Raw genomic sequence first — 19,726 nt, 5'->3', positions numbered from 1 at the left:
GTGGAAAGCAGATGGTCTCTTAACTCTTCCCAAAGAGATCAATACTAGCTAAGGATGACTGCAATAAGGTTAGGGTTGCTGGAGCATTTTTATTCTAAAATTTTTCCATAGTTGCAGCAGATTTTCCAAATTTTGAGTTGCTAAGATTAAATGTTCTTGGCCTGGTATCAGATGATACGCTTAATACTGAAAGAAAATTGAGATAATCCTGCTGATAAATACCACTAATTTTATAAAAATCCCGCATCTTTTGATGTTTATATCTTTTAAATGGCCACATCTGGTTTTAGAGATACAGAAACAAATCATAATGTTTACCTTGTCACTGTCCTGTTTATGTAGAGAGCTCTCAGAGGTCCCCTTGTGAGCCAGCTGTGGAGTCCACAGTCTTGAAACAAGAGGGAAAGGTCCCCAGTCGTCTGGCCCTTGGAAACCGAGGTGGATACAATGGGAGATGCTGGGGTTCGCCTGTCAGGCAGAAGAAGAAACATACAGGTAAGAGCTGTGTAGTTGATACAGCATCTAGTGCTGTGCTAGGCAGCCTGCTGGGGTTTTGGCAATTTCTTTGCTCTTTCATTCTGCTTGTCAGCCTTTCCTGTACTGCAGAAGCAGTTGATTGTCTCTGAGGTGTTTGGCATGGAGAAATAGGTTTTGCTCCACAGATTTCCTGCCCCCTTTTGTATGGCAAGTTACCATACCTTTCTCACACCAGATATGTTCTGGGGGATGGATTAGATATCTGGACCTGAATGATTGTTGGACTCTGGGAGTGGAGCACTGTGCTCCTGGGTCCAGAAACAAATTCAGAGGAGGTGCTGCCTCTCTACACTTCTCTTGGAAGGGTATAATTTAGAGGCTGAGGATGTGAAGAACCTTTGTAAATTGTGCAGTATATACCAGAAGGGTTTTCTTCATGCTCCTACAATCTGTGGAACTTGACTTTGTATGTATATTTGCTTCTTGATATATTCTGCCACAAAGCTTGGCAGATGGAGTGAGGGGCTGGGATAGTGTGATGGAGGAAATAAAAATATATTGTTCTTGGACTCTTCTGCTTTTTAATCCAAGAACTCTAAAATGACGCTGATATCTGTGGCCAAACTGACTAATTTAATCTCTCTTAATGTGCAAAGTTGAATGCCTGGCAACTGTAAGGCTGACTGTCACTGACAGTGGCTGATCTTAGTTGGGACTGTAGGTGATATGGGTAGGAGTTTACCTACCCACGTTATGTTTACCGACCCTGGTGACATTACTGTGTTGGTTCTGGTGTTGTAGGCATGGCTAGTATTGACAGCAGTGCTCCTGAAACCACCTCTGACAGTTCTCCAACACTCAGTCGGCGTCCGCTACGTGGGGGATGGGCAACAACATCCTGGGGCAGAGGACAGGACAGTGACAGCATCAGCAGTTCTTCAAGTGATTCGCTGGGATCTTCCTCGTCCAGTGGCAGTAGGAGAGCCAGTGGGGGAGCCCGTGCAAAGACTGTGGAAGTTGGCAGGTAATGAATAATACCAATGCACGGAGGCAACCTCTAGGCCTGATGTCAGGGAACTAGCAAGTGTGCATCAGGAAGTACTTCCTTGGGAGTGTTTGCTTTGTTTCCTCTGGACCTGAAACATAGGAACTCTGCATAGGAACCCAGCTAGTGAATTTGGGGTACTTGTTGCTGTCTGAAAGGTTCCTCTATCTTTTTCCTCTAGGTATAAAGGGAGACGGCTGGAGAGCCATGCTCCTCATGTCCCAAACCAGCCCTCAGAAGCAGCTGCTCACTTCTACTTTGAATTGGCCAAGACAGTCCTTATCAAAGCAGGTGGAAACAGCAGTACCTCCATCTTCACTCACCCTTCCTCCAGTGGTGGGCACCAGGGACCACACCGCAACCTTCATCTTTGCGCCTTCGAGATTGGGCTGTATGCACTAGGGCTGCACAACTTTGTGTCTCCCAACTGGCTCTCTCGAACTTACTCCTCCCACGTCTCTTGGATCACAGGTTACAGCAAAACTTTATTGGGAAGCTTGTTTTTGGGCAGGAAGGAGGGGAGGGAGGTGAGCTTATGCCCAGAAATGGTGATGGTGATGTGCTGTGGTATCCATGTAAGCTGGCTAGCACAGCTGGCAGTACAAGCTGAGCACCAGCATGGTGGTGCATGTTTTGGCCTGGAAAGTTCTTGTGACCTGTTTCTTCTTGTCTATATGGCAACATCCTTCAGTCCTCAGAGCCACAGACCAATTCTCACACAGAGACTGGTGATTGGTCTTAACTTCCCCTTCGGGGGTCTCCTGAAGAGACAGATGTTTGTCAAGTTTGAACATGCTCTTTGGCTGTGTTCAGGATTTCACTTTCTTCCTTCTGTTTGCACCCAGACCTACTACCTACTTTCTATCCACACAGCTTCTAGAGCCTGAAAAACACACCCTTGAAAAGTTATGTTTTCCTGACACGATGGAAATAGAGCAACAGTCTAGGCTGTGGTTTGTGGGTACTAAAATCAGCTATAGCAAGTTCCTCTCACTGCCTGAAATGCATGTTTAGCTTAACTTTGATAATGGTACCCTCACTCACTGTTTGCTTATTGAGGGCTCTTGCCTGTCCTCTGTTTTAGGAGGAAGAGCCTAAATTTGACTTAGATCTTAAGGGGAGCAACTGGGCTGTCTTGCTGCTCCTGAAGGAAGTGAGGAGTGCACCTCCTGTTGAGGGAAAGCTGACTGGATCTGGATCATACAGTGGTGTGAGAGTCTTCTCTTTTACTCTTAGGGCAGGCCATGGAGATTGGTAGCGCAGCCTTGAACATCTTGGTGGAGTGTTGGGATGGACATCTGACTCCCCCAGAAGTGGCATCATTGGCAGACAGAGCTTCACGGGCCAGAGACTCCAACATGGTGCGGGCAGCTGCTGAACTAGCACTCAGCTGCCTGCCCCATGCCCATGCCCTGAACCCAAATGAGATCCAGAGGGCTCTGGTGCAGTGTAAGGAACAGGTGAGCATCACATGGGGGCTGGCTAGTGCAAGTTGATTTCCAGCATCAAGGACGTGCTGTTACTTGTGGGATTGGCTCCTCTGCCACTGGACAGCTTTAATTCCAGTTCTGTGGATTTTTTATGTTTCATGAATAACTCTGGTTATTTTGCTGCGTAGTTGTGATCTCTCTGCTCCCCATAGTGTCAGTCATTTTAGAGTGTCTTATACTTTTCTCCTGTTGTAGTTTTGCCTTCTTGTGTTTCTGGTTTTGCATTCTTCACTTCTGCTTTTCTTTCACTACCCCCAGGACAATCTGATGCTGGAAAAGGCCTGTATGGCAGTAGAAGAGGCAGCCAAAGGAGGTGGTGTGTACCCAGAAGTCCTCTTTGAAGTAGCTCACCAGTGGTACTGGCTTTACGAACAGACTGTTGGTGGGACCCCAGCCCAGAGAGAAGGTGCCACTGGCTGCAGTGCCAGTGGTGCACGGGCTGCCTCTGAAGCAGCACGTGGGTTGACAGACAACCGGGTGACCTCTGAGCCGACCACTGTAACAGTGGCAGCTGCGGTAACTGCAGCAGCAACAGTCATGCCAGTGATCTCTGTGGGGTCGACCATGTACCAGCAGCATACAATGGCAGGGCCGGCAATGGCACATACACACACGCAGGGCCTCCACCCTTACACCACCCTTCAGACTCACATCCCCTGTAATCCCCAGTATATTGGACACACTATCCAGCACATGCCGCGCCCAGCTGTCTTCCCGGTGCCTGGCTCAGCATACCCGCAGGTGAGTTTTGCCTGTGCCTTGTTAATTTCTGGTGACTTTGTGTGGCTGCTTCCAGAGGGAGTACGTCTGACTGGGGAGAGCGTGGGGCTCAGACCTGCCATGGCTTGAGATCTATCTTCTGCTCTCACTTACTTGCCAATTTGTGATACTTACCTTGGCTCCCCAGCTCAGCTTTTGCATGATAAGGAGCCTTCTGTGGGTACATGTAAAGTCTCAATAGACTATAAAATATAATACATCAGTAGTTTTTAATTTTTATTGCTCTATAGTTTCTCAGAAGGCACTGGACAGAAAGCTTGTCTTCTTGAGAGCTTGCAGGCTAAATAGAGACTACAGAGGGGAAACCAAAGATTATTTTAACCTCTGCCTATTTTTGAAAGTTCTTGTAGTTGTTTTCTGCAAACTGATTAGATTTAAAAGGAGGAGGAGCAAGAAGATATAATGGTCATGTGGTGCAACGTAGTTTCTGGGCTGATTCTTCCTGTGCTTCCTCCTCCCTGTTAGACTGGACTTCAAATGCTCTAGGGCTTGTGTAGGGACATCATGTTTTGGAGTACTTCTAAATGGCTGGACAAAGTAGACATGACTGTTATTTATTTTCTATTTTAGGGTGTCCATCCAGCATTCATAGGAGCGCAGTACCCTTACTCGGTAACAACGCCATCACTGGCAGCTACAGCAGTGTCATTCCCTGGTGTGCCGGTCCCATCCATGACGCAGATTGCGGTGCATCCCTATCACAGTGAGACAGGACTGTCACTGTCTTCCAATGTAGCGAGTAAGTGTTACAGCCCTGGGCTGTGCATAGTATAGGTTTGTTTCCTGTGCCTCCTAGCTGTACCCCAGTCAAGTCCTGCCCCTCACTGACCACAGGTGGAACCAGGGTTCTTGCACTGAAAAGTTCTGACCAAATCTACCCCAGCCTAAAGATGCTCATACTCAGGGGTACTGGGATTCATAGTGGGGTCTGATCCAGCTAGTAGAGCTTTCATTTCTGTTTAGCTAAATTTCCAGTATGAGATTATTTTGGCCTCTCAAACTAAAGTGTGTTTGGAGCCCTCCTGGCCTTTCTGACTTCTAACTTATTAGAGCTTTATTCCCCCTCTCCTTAGGGTAAGATGAGCATAGATGATCTTGAGCAGGCTCTTGTGGTTCCTTTGGGTCAGATGAATAGAGAGTGCAGGAAGCGGGCAGCAGACAGACTTCTGCTACAGTAGCACTAATAGATGTCTTTCCTGCCTGAGGGGATCTGAGGCAGCCAGTACCTGAAATGTGGAACTTCTGTAGAGAGGACAGATGTTTTGGCAGGATCATGTCAATGGCAATCTGAATGATTGCTCCCGTGTTGTGTTGGGGCTAGAGTGGTGGTGAAAATCCATCACGTAGTGTGCAGCACTGGGACAGCAGATGTTGACTGAATTGTGGATGTGCTGTCATTGCCGTGGGTTTTTGCACCAGTTGACCCAGGCTCTGTTATCCCCTCACTGGAGAGGCTGTAATGTTTGCCTATTTGTACATTTGCTTATCAGTGCTTTGCAACTCAGCAGGTGCTGGAAGACTGGTACATGGGAAAACACTTAAGGGCTGTGTTGGCCTCCTTCATATCCAGACTATCAGGAGAATCTTTTCAGTTATTTTTATCTTGCATTTTGATGTCAAAAAGCCACCACAAAAGCAATTAGAATAGTCCTGAACGCCTTAGGATCTGAAGAGCATTCTTTGCTGACAGCCTTAGTCCTGGGCTGATGCTGTGACTCTTAATTGTGAGAAACCATTTCTGTACTCCTCCAAAGAGTTATGAATCTTCCAGAACTGCTAACTCATCCTAGAGCACTTAAAATAATGAAAGGAAAAAACAACTCCACCCTTTCCAGTTGCCATTGTTTATAGCTTGCATAAACTTCTGTTTTCAGTTCTTAAAATACTGTTTCCCTGTTCCTGGAGTACATAGTCACATGATGATGCTTGAGCTCTGGCAACAATTTAGCTCATTCTTACGGGTTATTCTCCTTGGCCAGACTTCAAATGCAGCACGGGATTTTGCCCCACTTTGTGGGTTGTTTGGCACTGTGTGTCTGCTTGGTTGAGGAGGTCAGACAGATCTTTCCTGGGAGACACATTGTTCTCAGGTATTCAACTATTCACTAGTAAACATTAAAAAAAAAAAAATGCTGGAGGTGTCAGGGGAAGAGGAGAAATTGGAACTTGGAGCATTGCCCAAGCTGGTGTAGTTGCACCACAGAGAAGCTGTGAAATAAGGGTAACTGTGCACATGCCTAATGGCATCTCTGCTCTGGAATTCTCAGGCAAACTTTGCTTTTTCCTCTCCGTACCTTTCTCAAGAGGGAAGTTAGATAAACTTGAGAACCTTGTCAGGATACAGCTTACTCGCTCAGTGTTAACTGCTGTCTGTACAAGTTTAGGTGGTACAATGTAATGGATTTTCCTGTGATTTCCCCTCATTTTGCCCATACTAGATAAGTGTCTGAAGGTGACAGAGCTTCTCAAGTTTCCTTGCTGTTTTTACTGTTGGTACGCACTGCCAGTGTGTGCAATGGCTGGGCTGTTATTTCTGAGGATGGATTGGAGGCTAGCCTCCAGTAACACTCTTCCTGCATGGTAGCTGGATGGAGTCATAGCTGTCTTACAGCAGAAGTGGAGGAACCTCACAATGTTGGACTTGATCTTTGAGTGACTTAATACTGTTCCTGCTCAATGATTTTCCTCAGCAGTTTCTCATCAGGTGTACACATGCACATGCTTGTTTCCTTGGACAAGAAATCAGAACCAGATGTGCCATTTAATAATATCAAAGACCTTTGAGTCAACACATGTATTTACATGTAAAACATGGATGATGTGCATGTTCATGGTATACTGCAAAAGAGATGGACAGCCACGTAACTGACACCCTTCAGGCCCTGCTTGCAAACAAAATAGAGATATTCCTAGACCATTGTATTTCAGCAGTAAGTCTGTGGTTTTTGGTTGCTGTATTGTTCTGTTTAGGGGAACAGGACACTACATTGGCAGGGGGTGGTCAGGTGAGGGAGATGATGGCCCAAGTAAACCTTCTTTTAGGCTGGTGGTGGGTCCTAATGCTGCTGTTTTGCTCTCTTCAGTAGGAAGTGTCCATGCAGGATCAACGTTTCCAGCGATTCAGGGGGCTTCCTTGACAACTCTGTCCTCACAGCCCAACTCCCTTGTTACAGGGGGTTTTCCTGCCGAGGATGAGCAGCACAGTCAGCCTGTGAGCCCCCAGGGTCTGCACTACCTCCACTCCGCATACCGAGTTGGTAAGGATGGCCAAGTGGGTTTCTATGACCCTCGAGAGGGATTCAGGGCAGGGCTGCAGGTTTTCACTATCATTTGGCAATTTGCTACTGCACCGGTTGGGGATGGTGGCATCTTAGCTATATGGGGAAAGCCAGTATGATCATATGTGGAGGCTAAAAATGGAGACAAAGCAATAGAAGATTGAACAGTTGCTGTTGAGAGCCATCAGAGTAGAAGAGAAAGCTGAGTGGATTAGAGCCTGGAAGAGTCTTGCCTTTCAGCAGGTGTGTACAAAGGAGTATGGATAGGGCTCTGAGGGTGTGGTTGTGTAAGTTGTGACTATGTGAAAAAATGAAGTTCAGCTCCTGCTGCTCATGGATGGTGCAGGCACACCTCTAGTTTAATAATACCAGTTGAGTCTTCACAGGCACAGAGGGATGTGCCCTGTGCCTCTCCAGCTAGGTTGTTGAAGACTGACGTGGAGGGAACTTATATTTTGTGGGGAGTGGGTATGTAATTAGCATTCTTTTCCCAGTCACGGTGGTTATGAGGAAATAGTCTCTGCCTGAACTGCCATTCGTACAAGGATATCAGTCTTGGGGTTTGTGATTGAGCTTAGATTTCAGTAAGCTACTCGTACATAGTCATGGTCCAACCCACTGGATACCTGGGGAGGGAGAAGGGAGCCTCTAAGATAAGCAAAGCCAGCCCAGGGCAGCAAACAAAGAGAAACAGCAAGAAAATGGAAGGAAGGCTATCTGGAGGTTGCTTGAGGTTTGGTTTTTTGTGGGTTTTTTGTGGGTTTTTTTTTGTTTGTTTTTTTTTGTTGAAAGCTAGAGAAGAAAGCACTTGTTAGCCAGAAAGGGGTGTAGGTGTCATTGGAAACATTGCAGTGGTAAGTGGTAAGCCATGAAAGGCATTTAATAGCCTGAGTAACAGAGAAGGGGGTGGGGGAAAAGGGTCTGGAAGATCAAGACATAGTGCCTGTTCCTATTTTAAAACTTTTTAAATGGGAGGATTTGTGTGAAGAACCATACTGGAATAAGTGAAATGTTTGCAGATTGGCAATACTGCAGCTCAGTGTTGGCCTGTTGTCTTGCAGCTGAGTAGGTTGATGTGGGTAGCTTCTCTGCTGCAAAATTTGGAGCAAATGTATTGCTTTCAGGACACCTCTTGTAGTGCAGCCTTTGGGGCTGTCTGCTTCACCCTGCTGTAGAGTGTGCTAGTGGAGCATCTCTTTGCAGCTGTAGTGAGGTGTGATGGCTGTGCAGATTTCCCAGCCTGGAGCAGCAGATCCAGATGTTCTTGCAGATACTTCCTAAGGTGACAGGCTCCAAGATGGCCCTTTTGTTTCTCTCTGGACTCTTTGCAGCTAGGGAATGTTCTGCTGATGAAATCAGGTTGTGCTGCAGTGAGTAAAGTGCTAGGCTAAGTCTTACTGGGCAGAAGTGCTGCTTGACTCTGGCTGCCCCTTTCTCACAGGGATGCTGGCTCTGGAGATGCTTGGCCGAAGAGCTCACAACGACCATCCCAACAACTTCTCCCGCAGCCCACCCTACACGGAGGATGTAAAATGGCTCCTTGGGTTAGCTGCGAAGTTAGGTAAGGCTCAGAGCAGTACTTCAGTAGAAATCCACTTGCTGGGATTTGGACCATGGTGGGAAAAAGCTCTCCAAAGAGTGAAACTTCAAAGATTGGGTGAGCCTGATATCTGATCCCATTTCTGAGAATGTTTCAGAAGATCCCTGCTGCTCTTTCATCCAGGCAGTTGTCCCATTTCTGGGTTCTGTAGGCATGCTGTTGAATTTTGAGGCACTGGATGAAGTGCATGGGGTTGGACAGGGCTCAGCACGTGCATCTCTTCCATTCTATAACAAATTTTTCTTTTCCCTTTCCGCTATCTTGTAGGTATTCCTCTTTCTTATGTATATTTACACCTGTGAAGACCTTTTATAGCAATAGGTGCTCAAACCACCGTTTGGTGTTTTTGTTTTTGTTTTTGCTTCCACTTTGCTCTTGGATCTTTTTTGTCAGTTCATTTTTTTTAATTCTTTCATCAGCAATAAGAACTTAAAAAACAACAACAAACAAAACAACCTCTGTAAGAAGCCTGGCTAGTGGCATGGCGTCTCCTGCTGCTGCTGGGGGAGCTCCACTGTAGGCAGCAGTGGGGGAGCTTGACTGTCTCTCCAGGCTCCCTAAGGCCTGAGTGCTGGAGCATCTAGGTGCTTTCTAGATGGCAAGGCAAGAAGCAATGGGAGGAGGTGCAGTGTATTGTTGCCTCTGTAGTTACCTTGCACATCAGTTTTCTTTCATATCCCCTTTAAAGACAGGTGAACTGGGAATATCAGTGACTCAGGTGGTACCTGGTCTCTACTCAGACCTGATGGATATATCGGGAATGATCTCTTGTCCCTATGAGTTTGCTAGAGTGTCTCCCCCAAGCCTGCTGGAGGATACATTACACTGAGAAGAAGGTGCTCCAAATCCAGGCTCTTGCTGGGAAGTACCCGATTTCTTGTGTTTCTCTTACCTTAACACTGTTCTTCTGACTTCTCCTTCCTGTGCAGGTGTAAACTACGTGCATCAGTTTTGCGTTGGTGCAGCCAAGGGGGTGCTGAGCCCTTTTGTGCTCCAGGAAATCATCATGGAAGCTCTACAGAGGCTCAACCCCGCCCATGTGCACAACCACCTGCGCACCCCAGCCTTCCACCAGCTGGTGCAGAGGTGCCAGCAGGCCTACATGCAGGTAATGTGTGGCCTGTCTTCCTGCCTGTCAAAGCTGCCAGGCCATTGCCTGCCTTTTGGGTGCTGCCTGCATGTGTGTGTGCGGAGGGGAAGGGACCTTGGGTACTGGTAGCTGAACTGGTCCATTGCCTGATGCATCCCTCTCCCTCAGCAGGGACTAGAATAGGCACCGCTTGCCTGCATGGGGGCTGCATCATTGTACTGCTTCTTTTCAGACCTCTCGTCTCCTGTGCTCACCATGAAGGATGGGGTGGTTCTGTGTTCCCTGCCCACTTTCTTCCTCTCTCCAAATGCTAAGCGTACCTTTTAACTTCTGTACTTTTTCTTTGCTGTGTTTTCAGGCCACCTGTCCACCTCCCTTCCTAGCCTATCTTTTTTTTCTTTCCTTGTTTGTAGCCTGTCTTCCCCTCATCGTGAAGCCCTGGCATGGCTGTCTGGTGTGCCAGTGCTGGCACTAATAGCGGAAGTGGCTTGGTCAGCTACCAGTACAGATGAGATATCTCAGGGTTTATTGAAACCAGGACAAGTGTGTTTCAGTGAGCCAGCTGGAATACCAGAGCTGCTTGTTCCTTAAAACAGTGTAAACAGGATACTCCACATGTCCCTACTTCCCTTGAATAAATGACTAGAAGGGTGATTCTGTAGACATACTGTACAGGTTTGATTAGCTGTCCTATCACCTAGGTGATATTTTTGAGAAATGACAGCTTCTTCACTTCAGCTGTTTTTCTGAGCTACATTAGGGAAACAGATTTCTCAAAAGCTGGACGTGCAGTTTCGGGGCCTTAGTTGAGAAGCTAATGGAAGTGACAGTGCTAAGCCTAGAGATATTTTGTAGTAACTTAGTGTAAGCCTTACTCCTTCCATACCTGTTAGCAAAGGGGACATCTGTCCAGTGAATGTGCTGAGTCCCCATGTATAACCTGCAGAATGAATGGTATGAGGGTTAGATGCTGGTGGGTGGTGGGGTAGAGCATTAGCCTGCCCTTTTGAGCTGTACTATGGCACAATTTGGCACTCATGAGGGAGAGAACACCTGCTGATGCTGTGTGGTGCGTTTTGGTGCTCTGAGGGGACACTTGCCTTGGCCGTGTTAGGTTGTAAAATACAGCACTGCTGTCTTTTGAGCTAGCTCTCCTTTGTCAGGGCCTCTGAGTCTTGGGACCTCTCGTGGGGTAACAGGATCATGTGACGTATTGGCCTGAGAGCTCTTGAGTCCTCCTCTAAGTGTCACCAGCATGAAGGTGGTGAGCAAATACCTTAAGGCTCTTTCCCTGTTCCCATCCAGTACATCCATCATCGGCTGATCCATCTCACTCCAGCTGACTACGATGACTTTGTGAATGCCATCCGCAGCGCCAGAAGCGCCTTCTGCCTGACTCCCATGGGCATGATGCAGTTTAATGATATTCTCCAGAACCTAAAGCGCAGCAAGCAGACAAAGGAGCTGTGGCAAAGGGTCTCTCTGGAAATGACCACCTTCTCACCGTGACAGCAGGCGGAGCTCCATGGACACACAACCCTTTGCCCTGCATAGTTGTAGTTCCATTTACACCATCCTTCCTTCTGGTGTCTTTTTTATTTTAGTTTTAACTTGTTGGAAACCACTGATCTGATGTATTTATACCATGACATTCCTCTCCAGCACTGTTGCGTGTTGGCGCTCTGCTTTGCTCGCTCTTCCTCCTCCTTCCCAGTGGGCTGCAGGCTTCAGAAGCATCAGGAAACGAGAAGGAAGTTGAGCTGGCTGCCCTGTGGCGTAGTCACCGCTTTTTTCCCTGAGCCCCTGGAGGCTGTCCTGCGAGCAGTTTGCAGTGTGATTACGCACGTGTTAGAGGGGTGGGGGATTCTGTCTTAAATATTTATTTTGGCATTTATAAATATGTAAACTTTTTTTTCTTTGTATGGGCTTCTCTTACTCCACACACCATCTCCTGTTGGGAGAGGCTGGGACTGCTGTGCACAGCCAGTGCTCCCTCCATTCCTTTCAGCACCTCCTGCTGAGAGAAGCTGAGACTGGAGTAGCAGGGCCAGGGCCACCTCTGCGGCTTTCTGCAGCAGCTGCTGAGGGCAGAGGCTGGACCTTGGGCAGTCAGAGTCCATGACTGCTGCCTGGAGACTGCCAGAAGTGCTTGGGCTCTTTCTCAGGAGTGTCCTTCACTGGGCACTGCTGGCTCATAGGAAGTTTTGATCCTGGTCGTTCCAAGTTGTACAATCGTGTTTCTTTTGGCTGGGGTATTACTCTCCTGTAATCAGTTTCTTATCCCTTGTCTCTTCTCGTTTCCTGATTAAACACTCGTTTTCTTAGACTGACTCTCTTCTCTCTGCTATGATGTTGACAGTCTGATGGAGCTGGCCAGCTGTGTGTCCGTGGGAGCTCCTGTGAGCCCTGGTGGATAGCTGTCCTGCCTTGAGGAACAGCAGTCCAGCACAAGGCAGGTGGCCAGAGCTTTTATACAAGCTGTGAGCCAGAAGTTCCTTGCCTGGTACTGCTCTGAGAATGACATGCCTCTGCAGAGGCTGAGGTACGTGCGGACTGGGTCGTTGATGGGTGTCAGGGGAGTTGGTGGTAAGCCTGGGATGTTCTGCCTATACTTCTGCCAGCTACCAGGTTCCTTTTTTGGTCTTGACACCAGTGATATTGTGTGGTAATGCAGACCTTTGTATTTCCAAAGTATTGTGCAAAACAGTAGCTGCTCACCCTTGATGTAATTGTTAAAGAAGGGTAGTGGTCTGCTCCCATGCATTTAGATGTATGTTTGGTGGACTATGCAAGATATCCAATAGGGACAGCATTGCAGAAAATTAATTTTAGAAAGCTTTTATTTTTATGCCAAGGAAATTTAAAAGGCTACTGCCATTTGTAAGCATACAAGCACATAAATTTCAGGGCTTTTAAAACTGGAAGTCAGATGATTGATGGATGTTAAGAATCCAATTTCTCAGTAGTAATGTATTTTGCTTCTTACTTGGGTTTAGCCAATGACAATAGGGAGCTTTTAGTTTCTGCAAGTTAGAAATATGTGCCTGTTTGTATTTGATAGTTTCAATGATACTCTTAAACAAACTAACTCATAGGCATAGGGCAAAACAGATGAACAGGCTCCCTTGGTTTGACTTTGTGTACTGTACAGGCCAGAGAGTGTGACTGAGGTTCCTCTACTTCTGATTGTGCAACAGTAACTATTTAAAGATCTCCTTGCAGCCCCTTGTATTACCCCATCAGGTGTCTAGTTACATGCTAATTATAAATGCTGATGTTCGTAAGAATGTGTTAAGTTTTGTGGTTTTTAAACTATGTTGATTATGAGCTGCCTGTTACTGGGCAAAACTCCTGGATTTGACTGGAGAGCACAGCCTGATGTCTGGAAGGTTTGGGTTCCTGAAGCACTTCCTGTGCTCTCTGGTTCTTGTGTGTTCAGAACTGGGAAAGGAGTTTGGAGACAAATGAGTTTTCTAATAAAATGTAATCTTTTCCTTTCTGCTGCTTATAGGAGAAAATTAGGGGAAGAGAAAGGAGCATCTTCTAGAAGGAAAGAAGCAGAAGGGAAATGAGCAAAAGAGCTGAATGTGTTAAATATCAGGAGCAGAAGTGACTGTTACTGCATTGAAGATTTGGACTGAATAGGGAAATGAAATGGCAGAGCCTTATCTGTGATATCTATTAGAAGACTACACTTAGACCCTGAGCAGGCAAGTTTTCAGACTACTGTAATTAAAAAACACCAGGAGTATGAGAGCACTGTCACCAGTGTCTTTGTTTTGGGAAAATACAGTGGAGCTGCTTACCGTGAGGTTAGAATGGACTTTATCTGGAAGTGTATTTGCTTTCATTCTGTGTAGTCCCCATGAAGACCGTAAGAGAAGAGAAATCACAAGGCCCATTATCTTTCACTGTGCTCAAAACTTTCTCTGTTTGGTTATTTTACCCATTCTAGTCCTCATCCAGATTGCACTGCTTCTATATGACAGACCCTGTCAGAGTTGTCTTCCAGCAGCTGCAGAGCCCAAACAGAGGAAGAGCCAGGGAATGTCACCTCAGGCTGACATTGGCTGAACAAGCAGCTCAGTGGTTTGAGGCACAGGTCAGTAGTTTCAGAAGTTTCCAGTCTTTTCTCTGAAAAAATTCCTCAGAGTGAGCAGACAGAGATGGGAGCTGTGTGGAGGAGCTGCATCCTCATTTATTCAGGTCTTCTGGAACACGCTTTCAGTCCTGGATCTCTGCATCTATTAATTTGTTGTTCCTGAGCCGTATCCCATGGAAATATATCTGAGCAAGGACAGGAGAAAGTGACAAAGGAGATGATGATGTTTTTTCTTGCCATGTGGCTGGATGGTTCTTGAGGTATTTTTCCTTTATAGGATATGAGATGAACCCTGGTGGCCCCAGAAGCATTAATCTGCTATTAAAGCGGAAAAATTATTACCCAGTGCAGTCTTGTTAGTTTGGTCACTATTCCAGGAGTGGGGAAAATATTTAGGCTCAGAAATTCTGAAAAGACATTTCAGCAGAAGACCTGTACAAGAGCAGAGGATGCAGCCAACTCAAATTTCCTTTCACTTTCAGTTAACCCATGTGTTTTTTCACTTAGAGTAAATGTTTTCTAGGTCCTTGCCCTTACCAGCAACACATGAAGTCGCTGCAGTGAAGGCCAGCTGTGGCAGCAGCTGGATGCTTTAGAGCTCTTCCAGTGTAGAAATGGTTTTACATAGCTGAGAAGTTGTTTTCTGTGTTGGCTACCCACCTCTTCCCAGGCTGGGCAGCAAATACTGAATTTAGTCAGTACTAATAGTTACAGGTATTTGTCTGGATAGGGCCTGGCCCCTTGCATGAAGACAGATGATACTCTGTGATGGGAGACCTTGCAATGGGTTATTGTCACGTTTGGTGAAGTCTAATTCACTGTGCATTCCTTGAAGGTAAGATGAATGAGGTCTTTAGACTGGACTTCTTCCTGTGTCTTCTGTTCACAATGACTTGCTTTCACTTGCCAGATTTGTTTCTGCTTGTGACCGTAGGAAATATACTTTCCCTTTTAGCTGTTAGTGTCTCTGGAAATAACAGCTCACTTCAATGGGGAGTTGGAGAAGTCAAATTTGTACAGGTGCAGATGGAACCAACTGAGAAGTAGCTGATGTCTTTACTGCAAGATACCTGTAGGCTGGTTTTCACTGTCCTGCTAATTTTGAAGATCAAACTGCTTAATAGTCCTAATAAGGGCAGTATGCTAAAGGCAGCCTTGCACTCTGAGTTAACCCGCTGTCTGCACTTGAAGTTTTGTGGGTACTTCAGATAAACAATCTGGCATGGTGCATAGATGTGCGTTTTGATGCTCTGTCCAAGGATCAGTACATGCAGATAAAAGCAGATGGTGTTCCAGTGTTAGGATCATATCATAGAATCATGGAATGGTTTGGGTTGGAAGGGTCCTTAAAGATCATCTAGTTCCAATCCCCTGCCATGGACAGGGACACCTTCCACTAGACCAGGTTGCTCAAAGCCCCATCCAACCTGGCCTTGAACACTTCCAGGGATGGGGCACCCGGAACTTCTCTGGGCAACCTGTTCCAGTGCCTCACCACCCTCATAGTGAAGAATTTCTTCCTTGTATCTAATCTACATCTGCCTTCTTTCAGTTCAAAGCCATTATCCCTTGTAAAAAGTCCCTCTCCAGCCTTCTTGTAGACCCCCTTCAGATACTGGAAGGCTGCTGTAAGGTCTCCCCTCAGCCTTCTTTTCTCCAGGCTGAACAACCCAAACTCTCTCAGCCTGTCTTCATAGGAGAGGTGCTCCAGCCCTCTGATGATCTTCGTGGCCCTCCTCTGGACTCGCTCCAACAGGTCCATGTCCTCCTTATGCTGGGGTCCCCAGAGCTAGACGCAGTACTCCACGTGGGGTCTCATGAGAGTGGAGCAGAGGGGGAGAATCACCTCCCTTGACCTGCTGGTCATGCTTCTTTTGATGCAGTCCAGGATATGGTTGGCCTTCTGGGCTGCAGGCACACATTGCTGGGTCATGTTGAGCTTTTCATCAACCAACACCCCCAAGTCCTTCTCCTCAGGGCTGCTCTCAATCCATTCTCCGCCCAGCCTGTATTTGTGCTTGGGATTGCTCCGACCCACCTGCAGGACCTTGCACTTGGCCTTGTTGAACTGCATGAGGTTCACAAGGGCTCACCTCTCAAGCCTGTCAGGGTCCCTCTGGATGGCATCCCTTCCCTCTAGCATGTTGACCGCACCACACAGCTTGGTGTCGTCAGCAAACTTGCTGAGGGTGCACTCAATCCCACTGTCCATGTCACCAGCAAAGCTGTTAAACAGTGCCAGTCCCAATACCGACTCCTGAGGAATGCCACTCATTACTGGTCTCCACTTGGACATTGAGCCATTGACTGCAACTCTTTGAGTGCAACCATCCAGCCAATTCCTTATCCACCGAGTGGTCCATCCATCAAATCTATGTCTCTCCAATGTAGAGACAAGGATGTTGTGCGGAACATTGTCAAATGTTTTGCACAAGTCCAAGTAGATGACATCATTGCTCTTCCCTTATCCACCAGCGCTGTAACCCCGTTGTAGAAGGCCACCAAATTTGTCAGGCACGATTTGCCCTTAGTGAAGCCGTGTTGGCTGTCGCCAATCGCCTCCTTATTTTCCATGTACCTAAGCATAGTTTCCAGGAGGATCTGCTCCATGATCTTGCCAGGCACAGAGGTGAGACTGACTGGCCTGTAGTTCCCTGGGTCTTCCTTTTTTCCCTTTTTAAAACCAGGGGTTATGTTTCCCCTTTTCCAGTCAGCGGGAACTTGACCGGACTGCCACGACTTCTCAAATATGATGAATAGTGGCTTAACAACTTCATCCGCCAGTTCCCTCGGGTCCCGCAGATGCATCTCATCAGGTCCCATGGACTTGTGCACCTTCAGGTTCCTTAGATGGTCTCGAACCTGATCTTCTCGTACAGTGGGTGGTTCTTCATTTTCCCCATCTCTGCCTTTGCCTCCTGTGACTTGAGCACTTGCTGGTGAAGATTGAGGATACTTAGAAGCAACTCCTTAAAGATGGAGATTCCCTCTGTGTCTCATTTTATAAATATACAGTGGGGGCCATACATAAAAAAATGTAAGGGAGAGGGTGTGAGAAGATAAAGGTGAGGTACTGTAAGTGAAAGGGCCTTTTTTCCCCCTTCCCATCCCTGAGGACGTTAGTAGGTGGCCATGTAGTGTCTTTACCCCTTGTCTGTATGTACTCTTATCCTGTATCTGGGACAGCAGCATTTCTAGAACTTAAATTGTTGATCCCTGTGTAGTTTCTGAGTCTTTAGTGGTAAAATCTTGGCGTTGGTGTAGTTGGTAATGCCTGGATTGCATCTGGACTTTTGGATATTTGGCTCATCAGAAGGAATAGTGGGATTTTTGCTCTTATGGAATGGATAAAGTAAAGGTTGTAGTAATTGCAAGCCTCATTCCTTGAAACACATCTCGTTCTTCAGGTACCTTTTTTCTGTGTAGATCAGGTATGCCAACCTCTGAGAGGGCCAGCTCCTCTCCTCCCTCTCTGGACATGTTCACCTGTGAAAAGTTTTCCTTTGGAAAGGCAAGTTTTCCTTGCCTATGAAAGTTTTGCTTTGGAACCACTTTTCCAGGAATATGAGTTAGCAGAACAGTATTTGTCTTTGGACTTCAGTGTCTTTACAGCCTCTGAACAAGCTGAGTTGGAGTTGTCATCTGATGAAGCAACGTGCCTAGCAACAGGTACGGCTGGAGTTAGCTGAAAAGTGTGTTTCCGTCTAGTTTTTTTTACTGTCATTAATATTTATTTGGATATGTATTTTCCTTCTCTGAGAACCCATTCAGAAATAGCCTCCTGGGGAGTTGTTGAACCTAAACTGTTTTTTTTTAATTCTCTGCATGGGTTTGGTTTTTATCAAGCCTAGCACTGTTGTATTTTGGACCAGAATACAGGCTTTTACTTTCCCAGCTTATTTAGTGCTAGCTTGGCTATTGCTACAGTGCTAGAGTGCACTGAACAGCCTTGAAAACCCAGAGTCAATGGAAATGGAGTAAGCACTGAAGTATCCATGAAGTTTATCACCACCTCCTGGTATAAGTCAGTCAGCTGTAATATGCAATAATTTGAAATAATTTTCTGTAAGAGTTGGGAAAGTTGTATTTTTTTCTTACCTAGACATTAAGAGAAGAGCAGGGTATTAAAATCTATTTTCCAGGATGCACCTGGGGAGAGAGCATGCCAAAACAGAAAAGTCTGCTCACAGTCTGCTACTGATGCTGCCTTTTTTTTTTTTTAAACTAAGCTGAAAAAAGTAAAAGGGCAGGTTGGGCCATAAGGACTTCTCAGCATTTGTTGATGACCATGACTGTTGTATGACTTTTTGCTTTTAAGCCCTACTGATAGAGTGAGTGACTGGATCTCAACTATAGTTTATTTAGAGTATTTTGTTTTCTCTTTCTGTGCCTGAATTTAAGTGCCGTATGACATGATGATGCTAAAGAGGGTCTTTCTTAAATAGTAATACTTTTTGGTTTTGGTGTTTGGGTGGGGTTTTTTTGGTGTGGTTTTTTTTTTGTTTTTTTTTTTAAGCACTACCTCCCCTCTCACTAACCCCTTGCCCCCAGCTTAATTCAAATGTGGCTTCTTTTGACATTATTTTCTGCTTCCTGTTTCTATTTTAAGGGTATTGCACTTGGGGCAGGGCAGTGCAGGGCAGGGCAGCTGTCCAAGAGTGGCATTAATCTGTGAAAGCTGGAAGTGCAGCTTGGGGCTATTCTGTGCTAGGGTTTCTGAGCATATGACAAAGTAATGCTTTTTCTCAGTGGCACTGTCCAAATGCAAGCTTAGTGTGCTGTCAGAAGGTAACTTCACTCCTCTATAGTTTCTTGGTATAAAGACAGTGACTGTGGTCTGTAAGCAAGTGACTTTTTTCTTGTTGGTGTTGCCTGCTTACAGTTACAGCGTTCATTAACTACTTAATGCTGCACAGGCTGCACTGCACAATTACATTTTTGCCATGAAGGGGATGTGAGCTCTAAGAAGGGGAAAATGCTGGCAATGCATTAAAAGTCTAGTCTGTATTTACATAGATAGCATGCACCATGAACAGGGACTGGGTCCCTGCAATTTCCTTCCATGTCGTGCTTTACTTTGCCTCATTTAAGTCAGCCAGGAGAGCTTCTCTGTCAGGAAGTCTGGGGCTGAAAGGGCAGCCATTGTGCAGGGCCTTGGTGTCAACACGTTGTTCTAAGTCCTGAAATGCACCTTTTCCAATGACTTGATGGGTTCTGAGACCAGCCTGATTTATGATCCTGTTACAGTAAGTGAAATAAACATGAGCTGGGTTTCAGACTGCTGGGGCAGTGGGACCATTATGTACATGCTTGTTTACAAGCATTTTGGAGACACTGGAAAAGTCAGTAAGACTATATAGATGAGAATGGGGAGAAATCAAGTCTTGGAAGAAAAAACACTCTATAAAGCCAAAAATAGATTGATTAATAAATTATTTCTACATAGTTCTCCAAAGTAGTGGAGCCGAGTGTGTCAGGAATGCTTTTTTGTAGCAAAACCAGCTTGCAAAGTGTTTCTTGGAGGCAAGTGTTAGTTCATAATCTTAACAATGCTCAGTGTTTACCCTCTCCCCGCCCCCCCCCACCCCAAGCCTTTAAGAAACAGGGGAAAGAAGCAAACTGTAGGTAAAGCCCTGATAACTGGAGAGGAGGTACGAGTGCTCAGTCGATGTCCCACTGTGTGATGGGAGTTTTTATTCCTGGCTTGAGGCAGCCTGCTGGAAACACTTGTGTGGGTTAGATGCCACTGTCTTGGTGTCTTGCTTGCAGCTGCACCATGTCAGCCAGGAGACACTCAGGATTCAGCAAGGGGATGAACAGATTTGTTTCAGATTCATTTGGCATGTTCAGTCCAGTTTGTCATT

At 46.2% G+C, this 19,726-nt stretch overlaps 1 protein-coding gene across 3 annotated transcripts in view; it reads left to right on the top strand.

Moving 5' to 3' along the window:
* The window catches only part of ZSWIM8 (zinc finger SWIM-type containing 8), a 64,809-nt gene extending 51,289 nt beyond the window's left edge, over positions 1 to 13,520 (top strand). Inside the window, exons 17-27 of one of the 3 annotated variants that reach the window (XR_012043708.1) lie at positions 343 to 495; positions 1,279 to 1,501; positions 1,704 to 1,993; positions 2,759 to 2,982; positions 3,271 to 3,753; positions 4,363 to 4,531; positions 6,876 to 7,049; positions 8,512 to 8,631; positions 9,600 to 9,778; positions 11,066 to 12,302; positions 13,272 to 13,518. Coding sequence is in view for 1 of the 3 variants with exons in the window: in XM_072869344.1 (XP_072725445.1) it covers positions 343 to 495; positions 1,279 to 1,501; positions 1,704 to 1,993; positions 2,759 to 2,982; positions 3,271 to 3,753; positions 4,363 to 4,531; positions 6,876 to 7,049; positions 8,512 to 8,631; positions 9,600 to 9,778; positions 11,066 to 11,269 (2,219 nt within the window). In the remaining 2 variants the exon portion in view is untranslated. Of the gene's footprint in view, positions 1 to 342; positions 496 to 1,278; positions 1,502 to 1,703; positions 1,994 to 2,758; positions 2,983 to 3,270; positions 3,754 to 4,362; positions 4,532 to 6,875; positions 7,050 to 8,511; positions 8,632 to 9,599; positions 9,779 to 11,065; positions 13,016 to 13,271 lie in introns of those variants that run through there. The other 2 variants (XM_072869344.1, XR_012043709.1) reach the window with 2 other exon arrangements.
* The last annotated feature ends 6,206 nt before the right edge of the window (positions 13,521 to 19,726 follow it).

This window comes from Ciconia boyciana, chromosome 8 (genome assembly GCF_034638445.1).
Source record: "Ciconia boyciana chromosome 8, ASM3463844v1, whole genome shotgun sequence".
Taxonomy (NCBI): Eukaryota; Metazoa; Chordata; class Aves; order Ciconiiformes; family Ciconiidae; genus Ciconia; species Ciconia boyciana.
Note: the sequence above shows the minus strand (reverse complement) of the source record. Positions and strands in the feature narration are given on the sequence as shown.